At 42.1% G+C, this 10,312-nt stretch overlaps 1 protein-coding gene across 1 annotated transcript; it reads right to left on the bottom strand.

Moving 5' to 3' along the window:
- Positions 1–2,003: 2,003 nt before the first annotated feature.
- LOC109204628 (uncharacterized) lies at positions 2,004–6,291 on the bottom strand. Its single transcript, XM_019366136.2, has 6 exons — positions 5,337–6,291; positions 5,195–5,236; positions 5,040–5,085; positions 4,888–4,950; positions 4,743–4,805; positions 2,004–4,644 (listed from the first exon to the last, which is right to left on the bottom strand). The coding sequence occupies exons 1-6, from the start codon at positions 5,350–5,352 to the stop codon at positions 4,008–4,010; spliced, it is 867 nt and encodes a 288-aa protein (XP_019221681.1). The 5' UTR covers positions 5,353–6,291; the 3' UTR covers positions 2,004–4,007.
- Between the last annotated feature and the right edge of the window lie 4,021 nt (positions 6,292–10,312).

The raw sequence follows: 10,312 nt of genomic DNA, 5'->3' as shown, positions 1-10,312 counted from the left end.
TGAAGCTTCTTTTTATCGCGTTTGATATTATCAGACACAGCCACTAGGTGTGCATCTGAAACCTGATTGGATACAAACTTGTGGACTAAACCTTTCAAGGATTCGTGGTGACAACTTTGGAGTTTTGTGCGTTCAGTGTTACACCTTTACATTTGACCTGTGTTTTGCCCAGCGATGTGTGATACGCGTAGCATTTTGGCCCCCCGGAAACAAATTCTACTATGTGATCCTCCACACCGCCCTCTCCAGAAGCTAATTCACTGGTGAGATCACCCAGAAAAGGGCCTAGAGGAGGCATCCAGTCGCCAGGGCGTGCTGTGAAAATGACGCTGTCTGTATCACAATACAGCACACGGTGTTGCAAGCTGTCTAACAAGTCATACAACATGAGTCTGGCGTGTGCAGTGGTCATGGCACCCACAAAGACATTAACGTCCTTTACGCGGGATGCTCTACCATCGGCGTGGCGCCACTGCACCATGGCGACGTCGTCAGAGATGAAACAAAACTGCCGCACGTCGTACTGATCGCTGAACATTAGCTGACTAAACCTGGACGGATCTGTGATGAGCTCAGACGATGCCATGTTTGACCTCATACTGAAACGACCCCATAATGAGTTTAGCAGCAGCTTGTTGCAGTTTCGAACAGCTTTATTTACACATATTTTGGACGGATCCAGCATTATTCCCTCCTTTTCATAATACTCGGCTATGTACTTTTGCTGTTCTTCAGGGGTTTTCACATGTTCTGGATACCCCGAGGCCTCCTGTTTAAGTTTTAGGAAGGCTTTCACATAGTCTTTAAACAATGTGTCGGTCTTGTTGGGGAAATGCCACACCTCATCAATAGAAACAAGCTTGTATCCTTTCTCAACAGCTTTTTCAAGCTCAAATGAGGCCCATGTGCCTTTCAACACCCGTTCACTGTCACTGTGCCCGCATGCAGTGTGCTGGTTCTGGTCTTCAGCGCACATGCTGCAGAGTGGAAACATCAGTTTGCCATGGCACCTGTAGGGAAGGACGGGGTGAAAAAGCCCTCTTGGTGGCAGTACTGTGCATTTAACAAAGCCGAAATAATTTTCTAGCTTGTCAAAGTTGCTGTAAATGATTTGAGGGTGTCCTACAGGATAATCTTTTTTAGATTGCACCGTGGGATAGAGACTGGTGAAGTCGTAGTAAAATATTTTTTCATCACACGCAACCTTGTGGTACAGTTTTATAGCATTTGTGCGACCGCCAAAAAGGGCGTCTCGGGGGTTCAGGCGTTCTGGCTTTCTGTATGTATGCATGAAAGCCACAACTGCAGGGTCTGTCTGCTTCAAGGCAGCCCATTCGCACTCCCACATCACAACAACGCTCAAACTGTATTGTGATTTCAGTGCATCCACTTTGTCACAAAACATACGGTGCAGCAGTCCGTAGGACGCTTTGCTGACAGGATTTACTTCACTCTCGGGGTAGCATTTAACACATCCGTGGTGAAAACATCCTGCAAATTCGTAAGCCATGTGAGCTGCGGGGTCAAAACCATCCAGAAAATACGGCCCAACCCTCTGTTCGCCTCCTCTGAGAGCGTGTTTTATCACTGTGTTGGTGGTGTGGGACACATATTGAAGCCATTCAATAGAGACGTTTGAAAATGTCTTATTCTGCTCAACGTATGCACCATCATATGTGAGAGCGAGCGTGTCTCTAGGCAGAAACAGTGTTTTATACACACCCATACTGAATGCAGCCAGGGTAGTGTGCATGAATGGATCAACTTGTGTACAACCCAACAGAGTGTCACGATATATGGTACATGCTTTACGCAGGACATCAACATCGTTAACACAGTAGCGTCTGAGTTCAACCTGAAAATCAAAGGTGTTCTGTGAGGCGGTCTGGTACCATTCCATGAAGCTCGCCTTACCACTTTCAGACATGCTCTCATAACCATAGAAGGAGGGATCCGGGTATGGACCGACATAATACTCATTATCCCTAGTGTTGAATCTGTGTGGGAAATGGCCCTTCTGCAGGTCTTGAAACCTAAAGCAGAGGGTATTTTGGCAAGACCCATGGGCAAAAAGCTGAACGAATCAATCCACCGCTGGTCATAGGCCGTGTCATGCATCAAAATCACACGGCTCCCTCTCATTGTGACGGTAGGTGTTATACATTGCTTGACGAAATACTCCAAAATTATGTAATTATCGAAGCCGGACGCGTTATGGGCTATGAATGTGTACCCACGAAACCTCGGGCGTCTGTAATGCTGCACAAACGCAGCCACACATTTTAATGTATTAAATGAGAACTTGTTGCCCTTCAGATCAGACGCACACACAAAGTTGGCCTCATGTTTACCGTTGTGATACCTTGTCTCAAAATCATATAAAATATATTTATCGCAAGGGTTCTGTTGTTCAACAGGCTGTATAAAACACTGATGCTCAGAGTCCCCGGCTAATTTAGGCTCGCAGCAGTGCTCGCATTTAGGCTGGACACATCTGTGTGGTGATTTCTTTGATTTTTTATATGTGACACCACAGCTCATGCAATGCTTCATATTGTCACATGGGACCATGTTGTGTTTTATTTCTGGTAATTTGTGTTGTTGGTAACAGTGTTGTGATTTGCAGATGCGGTTACAGTCACTGCATTTCACGGTGGGACCTCTGTGGTGGTGACAGAGTGTGAAACATACATTGCATCTATGTTTACAGCTGTGATAGAGCGGTGATTCATATGTATTGTAACAAAAATTACACACATAGCCTGCCCCTAGAAAAGCTGTGGGTTTTTCAATCAGGTGATAGTGTTCATTGTGTAGGTACAGCATTACAGTGTTTGGATTTGGCTCATCATGTGTGAAAAAAGTATGCAGACGTTTACGCCCTGCTGCGTGATAATAGATCACTATCTTAATGTTTAGATGTTTCTCAAATTTGCAGACATCAGAGAATGATACTGTCTGTGTGTCGCGTAGACCTACTTGAGCATGTAACTGTTTAGCAGCAGCATATTTTTCATGCTCTGGGGCTGTTGGGTTTAATGAATGTGCTATGCAAAGGGAGAAGCACAAATTGTTGTGCGTATTGTTTGGTGTATACAGATGTTTACCCTTCTTTGAGAGAATCTCATCATAAGGAATGTTTGCCAGTTTTAAGCGAGCCCCGCCACCGCTACTGTTTTGTGCAACTGTGACAATAAACTCTAATTCATCATCACCGATAGATTCGTCGTTACTTTGCATAACTTGTGCTATTTGGTCGAGAAACAGGTCGGGGTCATACTGATCATCAGGATTTAAAACAGCTTGAACATCAGAAGCCAGCGAAGGTCCACGGAGGACCACATTTAGAACACAACCCTGCTGAGATCCAGCCACTGCTCTATCTATCACATTAGCTAGGCAGCTTCTAACTCTTTCTGGCACTTGTTCTGGATCATCAAGACTTATGTCCCTAAAATCAAGGCGCTCACGCAACTCTCGTGCATTGAAATTAGGTATCTCTCTGATGCTAAGCTGACTGTGACTGCCAGACCCAGACTGAACAATGGGCTCAACTACAGCAGCATGTGTTTGTGTATGGTTAACACTTGAGGAATTTCCATTGTTTGAGGGGTTGTGTGGTGATGCGTCAGCAACAGCAGCAGCAGCAACAGATACAGTAGCATCAGCCCCCTGATAAGCATGGGTGAAAGAAGGCTCAGTAATAACACATTCATCGGTATCCTGAGTAACAACAGTAACATTCGGGGTTACAGGAAACTCCGTCTGTGTTTCGGTTACATCATCAGCAATAGGTTCAGAATGAGTTGGACGAGGACGCTCATTAGACACACCACTGCGGGTTGCATCGAGACTACTAAGTGTTGCATGCAAAACTTGACAATTGGTTACTAATTGCGCAGCAGCCTGATTAAAAACCTCAAAGTCGAACCATTTAGCCCTAGCGGAGGTACCGTCATTGTGCTTGAATAATTTACAGGGTGGGTCCATGATGTGGATTTTAAAAGTCACCTATTTAGAATGGTGGTATTAATGAGACGTAATAAACCCGAGGTCTCGTTTATTGCCTGGTGGCTACTTGTTAGAACACGTGCTATTTCTTGCAAGTTGGCCTGTGCTGCTTCTCGATCTTGGTTAACTTTAGCTAGTATTTCTTGCAAGTTCAGCTGTATTGCTTGTTGTTGCTGGTTAAGTTTAGCCTCTATTTCTCGTTGATGTTGACTAAGTTTAGCTTCGATCAAAGATAATATATCATTTTTTGAGGCACTATGGCTCTGTTCAAATGTAGAGGGTTTTGCTGCATTTAAGTATGCATCATATGCCTGCGATATTTGTGAGTCTGTTATGCCTCCTTCTTCAAAACCTATGTCTGAATCGCTGTTGTTTCTGAGACATTTTGGTGTGGTGGGTATGTCATTTATGTTGAAATCTGATAGACTGTACTCGAAAACATCGTTGAAATCACTAGGCAGACACTCACTCGCTGGTGTGTGCGGTCCGGTGATGAAGAATTCTTCCGATTCTCCGATGTTGCCCAAAGGTTGTGGTTTTTCTTGTTGTTCTGGGAGTTCAATATCACGTAAATATTCCAAAAACGTCAAGGGATCTTCAAGGGGTCCGTAGTGGTAAGGGGTTGTGTGATCGCTGTGGAGATAAACGGGTGTTAGAAATATATATATATGGTGTATCATTTCAAAACAGGATGTGTTTGGCTCTTTTGATTTATTTATGCCTATACTCACACTTTGTTCTGTGTTATTCCGGATGGCCCCGCTTCTTGACACGCTGTGTACTCTGTCTCGGGCCTGGTGTATTAGAACGTTTGTAAATATTTAAAACCTTTTTTCCTTTAAATTGTGTGTCATGTATAGAGACATGTATACATACCTAACGTAAGGCTTGGTCTTATTTCCTCCGCTTCTGTAGGTTTTTCTGGACAACTTATTGATCCTGTACCCGGGGGATAAGCACTGTTAATACAAAGTTTAAACAGAACACACACGCACACATATTTAAAACATGTGTAACACTATATTTACCTTGTGTTTTTTAGAGGTGTTGTTTGCCCTATATAGCTTTGTGATCCTGTAGAAAGAATGAGAAATACACATTTAAATGTTACTATGTGTGAAACAGGTAAGATTGCTTCTAAACAGTGAGGCACAATCTGTTTTGTGTGAGAAGAAATACAAACCTTGTGTAAGTCCCGCTTGTGGTGTCCATGTGTACCATGTTCCTAAAAATCAGGCTTTTGTTTAGAAGAGAAAACAGTTTGAATATTTTTTGATATACAGTTGTATAAATTTAAGAATCCGTTAATAGTATTGTTTACCTACCATATACGCTGTCCATGTTAAAAAGAACGCTCTTAGGGATGTTGTCCGTGCTGATGAACGAAGTGTTATGCTCTCAATGACCGATGTAATGTAGTGAGGGAAAATACAGGGTGACTGATTATGGCCTTTTATATAGGTGGGGCTTGTTTCAGGTGACCTCTGAGATGTAGAGATAAAAGGTGTAAACAAAACAGTGATGCCATGTTTGGAGGATGGCCAGTACAAAGTGTAATGGCATGATAAAAGGTGAAAGTGTAATGGTGGCTCCGATGGACCTGGCCCCGCCGGACCTCTGCCATAAGATAAAGGAGACTGTTTGTATTGAAAACTATGGCCGTACAAATGAGATGCTCTTGATAAGGACGACCTCTTCTGCTGACTGTAGGGGGTCTAACTGTAACCCCACTCTGTCTAGCTGATGCAGAATTAAGAATCCCATTTCTAAAGGAATGCATACTGTTTGTGGTATTCTGTTTGAAACTATTAGCCTCTGTGTGTTTCAGAGCCCTAAAGAAAAAGAAAAATACCCCTAAAAACTAGTTAAATTAAAAGTAAAATGCTCTCAAGGCCAAATGTAAAGTAGTGAGGAAAAATACAGGGTGTTTGATTAGGGTGTTTTTATATAGGTGTGGGGCTTGTTTCAGATGCCCTCTGAGATGCAGAGATAAGGTGTAAACAAAAGATGATGCCTGTTTGGAGGATGGTCAGTACAAAGTGTAATGGCATGATAAAAGCTATAGTGGCTCCGATGGACCTAGCACAGCCAACCCTCTGCCATAAGATAAAGGAGACTATTTGTATTGAAAACTATGGCAGTACAATTGAGATGCTCTTGATAAGGATGACCTCTTCTGCTGACTGTAGGGGGGCTAACTGTTGCAGAATTAAGAATCCCATTTCTAAAGGAATGCCTGCTGTTTGTGGTATTCTGTTTGAAACTATTAGCCTCTGTGTGTGTGAATATGTGTTTTTAGAAGGTGGAAAAAAAACTTTCTGTTTAAAAACTATTAGCCTCTGTGTGTTTCAGAGCCCTAAAGAAAAATACCCCTAAAAACTAGTTAAATTAAATGCTGTGTGTGAATATGTGTTTTTAGAAGGTGGAAAAAACTTTCTGTTTAAAAACTATTAGCCTCTGTGTGTTTCAGAGCCCTAAAGAAAAATACCCCTAAAAACTAGTTAAATTAAATGCTGTGTGTGAATATGTGTTTTTAGAAGGTGGAAAAAACTTTCTGTTTAAAAACTATTAGCCTCTGTGTGTTTCAGAGCCCTAAAGAAAAAGCAAAATACCCCTAAAACTAGTTAAATTAAATGCTGCGTGTGAATATGTGTTTTTAGAAGGTGGAAAAACTTTCTGTTTAAAAACTATTAGCCTCTGTGTGTTTCAGAGCCCTAAAGAAAAATACCCCTAAACTAGTTAAATTAAATCATCTATGTCTAAATAACAGAACTCCGAGACCTATACAATCCTTTAAAAAAGAGTTTAATTAAAACACGTAATGGTTTCATTAAATAAAACGCTATTAAACACATGTAAACATATGATCTCTGAACTCGCAAGTCCGTTCACGCGCAAGGTCCGTTCACGCGCAAGGTCCGTTCGCGCGCACATGGACGCGGAGGGGATAGGGGAGGGGGGTGTGGGGTAGGGGTGTGGGGGGTGTGGGGGTGGGGTGGGGGGGGGGGGGGGGGCAAAAAAGCTATAGGTATATTACTACTTAAATTATATGCAACATTCTCTGACTGGAAGAAATTTGTTTAACATTTAAAGCTATTTTCTGCACATTCCAGCACATAAAATAAAATATTTTTTTGTCTTTACACTCACTCTTTCAAATAGATGAAAGTAAAACAGCAGAAAATAAATAAAATCAAAGACTCAGCAGTCCTGTTGCTCTATTTTCACCTGTAAAGCAGGAGTGGGGTAGGCGGAGGTTTACCCTGGTGCAGGTGTGCCGCAGCGGTCAGTGGAAGAATCCGCGAGTTTCTCTGTGAGTTTCACATTACGTCGTAGGGCACTCGCTGCTTGCTTAGAAGTTTAGGGGGTTTTTTCGCTGTAAAAAGAAGTTTTCTTCCCACGCACAACGGACACTAATGCTTTTGTCACTTTTTACGGAATCAAACTCAAAATAAGGTCAGTACTTCCACGCTTTAAACGCTGCACGCTCATACTCTCTCCCGCACTCGATATTATCCATTGTTGATCTGCACACAGCTGTTGTCATGAACGTCGCACTCGCTTACGTCACTGTCATGAGACATTCTCGCAAAAAATCACGGTTTTAGTAACGCAGTAACGCAGCGTTCCTACGGGAAAGTAACGGTAATCTAATTACTGTTTTTGCAATAGTAATCCCTTACATTACTCGTTACTTGAAAAAAGTAATCAGATTACAGTAACGCGTTACTGTAATCTGATTACAGTAACGCATTACTTGGGCAGTAACGCGTTACTTGTAATTAGATTAATTACAAGTAACGCGTTACTGCCCATCTCTGCTCATGAGGACACTTTTGCAAATTCATAATGCCAGTTACATTTTACCATTTCTGTCCTCTGAGTGCTTCTTCACAGTGCCCTGAGGACTGGCTGGGGACAGAGCCAGCAGCAATGACAGCTTTAATAAAAAAGAAATGCATTTTATTGCAAACAGTTTATATTGCAGTCATTAAACAGCTGACCACCACTGTTTACCCTAAACGCAGAGGCTGCACAAGAAACACGAAACTCAAACTTATGGTAAAATCTGAAAACTAAAATTCCTTAGAAATCAAATGTTAAATTATCTTCAGCAATAAGTGAACAGTCTGCTTGTTTTGCAGTTTTATGTTTAGATTAATTACATTTTCAAAACCTGTTTCAACATTTACTGTGAAGTAAAAAGTTACTCACCATCATAAGTGTAAGTTGCTAAGTCTGTCTAGGTCTGACGTGTGTCTGACTACAGACCAATATCTTATTTTGGACTCTGACCAATCAACAGGTGGGTGAAAGCAGAGATCAATAACATGTTACAGTGTGTTTGTGTCACGTTGCATTTATTACCTACCATATATTACATATATGTCTGTAAAGGTTCTCAGTCATTCAGGTCATCGTAGTCTAAGGAGCTTGGAAAGAAAAGCGTCTAGACTTCTTCAAGTTGCTTCAAGACATTTCAGCTCTCATCCGAGAAGCTTCTTCAGTTCTAGGGTCAAATGGTGGAGAGTCCCAGATTTAAGCCCTATTGGAGTGTCCCCCAAGAAGGATGCCCACTCACATTCTGGGCCTTTTGACCTCAGGAAATCACATGATAGGGTAGAGCTAGGTTTCACAGCGGGTTCACCCGAAACCTTGGCTGATTGTGACCTACACCCGTTTTCACACCTTGTCTCGTGTGATTAGGTAGAGGATCAACAGGAGGTTCATGTCCCTTTTAGGGGGACACTCTCATAGGGCTTTAATGGGACTCTCCACCATCTGACCTTAGAACTGAAGAAGCTTCAAGCCAGACACTTTTCTTTTCAAGCTCCTTAGACTACCTTTCCCAGTGAGTGTTCACATTTTTGACATACATGATGACTATTTACATTGTTAAAGTGGAGGACAGTGCAATGTTGCTTCCTTCCTTCCTCATTAACCACCACTTGTAATATTTCACACAGTATGCTTTTTGCAATTACATACATTTGTGCATTGTTGCCTTGTGATGCTGAAGTAAGTAAAAACAACTTGATGATTGCAAATCCTAGTCTAAAATCTACATATATCATCTACCATAAATGGTGACTTCACAGATAAGCAAGTTACCTGGGTTAGCTGAACAAGCGGAAGTGTGAGCTGATAACAATCAAATGATCCCTGATGTAACGTCCATGATTTTTTAAAAGGACTTTTAAATTCTGACAGGTCAGTTTTTCACTTCACCTCAGGCCATCTTACATAACCTGAGGGCTTGAAGGCAGCTGGTTTCTGGATGTTAGAGTTCAATGTGGTATTTGTGCATTCGGTGATGAACTATGTTCACTTATGATGGTTGTCTGAAGTTACCTGTTACACATATTAAACAGCTCAGAAAAACACAGACTCTAAAGGGGTTTAACGAGAGAGTAATGGAGCTCGCTATCTGCCATTAATCCACCAATTACAGATTCTGGTATGCTCAGTTATTTGTGCTGTAAAAGTGGTAAATACACTCCAGTGTTTCTGGTAACATTAGTGTAGGATGATAGCTACACACAAACATTGTGTGTTTGTGTGTGCGTGCGTGCATGCATGTGCCTGATCCTTGGACTATTGTGTAAGCCCTTTTCCTCTCTCTCTTCTGTTCCCTGTATTTGCTATTTTGTCTGTTTGCATTGGTTTCATCATTTGATCTCTTTTTGTTGACCTTTTGCCAAGTAGCAAAGATTTGAGTTTCAGACTTTCATTTACTAACGTGGGTCCTCGTCTCCCGTCAGTCAACCACTGGTGGAGGCAGCTACAGTTGTAGCCACAGCTGCCCTGGGGCGCACTGACAGAAGCGAGGCTGCCATATCGCGCCATCAGCCCCTCTGACCACCACCAGTAGGCCGTAGGTGAAGTGTCTTGCCCAAGGACACAACGACTGAGACTGTCCGAGCCGGGGCTCGAACCGGCAACCTTCCGATTACAAGACGATCTGCCAACTCTTGAGCCGCGAAACAAGAACAATTTGCTGGTACTTGTGGGGCGCGATGCCTGTTAACTCGCTGACGGAGTTAACAGGCATCGCGTCAATGCGGTCAAGTCCTTTTAACAAGATTACCGCTGACAGCACTAATTTTTACTACTTCTATTTATTTGTCAATTCAATTCAATTTTATTTATATAGCAACAAATCACAACATCAGTCGCCTCAAGGTGCTTTATATTGTACAATAAATTTATTCATCACATAGCAACAAAAACAGAAAAAAATCATTGTTTTTGATCAAATTGACCAAATGAGTAAAAACAGTATCAACGTGCACCAGTCCAT

This window comes from Oreochromis niloticus, linkage group LG12 (assembly GCF_001858045.2).
Source record: "Oreochromis niloticus isolate F11D_XX linkage group LG12, O_niloticus_UMD_NMBU, whole genome shotgun sequence".
Lineage (NCBI taxonomy): Eukaryota > Metazoa > Chordata > Actinopteri > Cichliformes > Cichlidae > Oreochromis > Oreochromis niloticus.
The sequence above is the reverse complement of the archived record's forward strand: the minus strand, read 5'-3'. Positions and strand labels throughout refer to the sequence as shown.

What these genes read in the sequence shown, in the direction of transcription:
- LOC109204628 (XM_019366136.2), bottom strand. An exon ending in ACAAGCGGGACTTACACAAG is followed by an intron (nt 5,086 to 5,194) that starts GTTTGTATTTCT and finishes TTCTTTCTACAG; the next exon opens with GATCACAAAGCTATATAGGG. An exon ending in GGAATAACACAGAACAAAGT is followed by an intron (nt 4,645 to 4,742) that starts GTGAGTATAGGC and finishes TTATCTCCACAG; the next exon opens with CGATCACACAACCCCTTACC.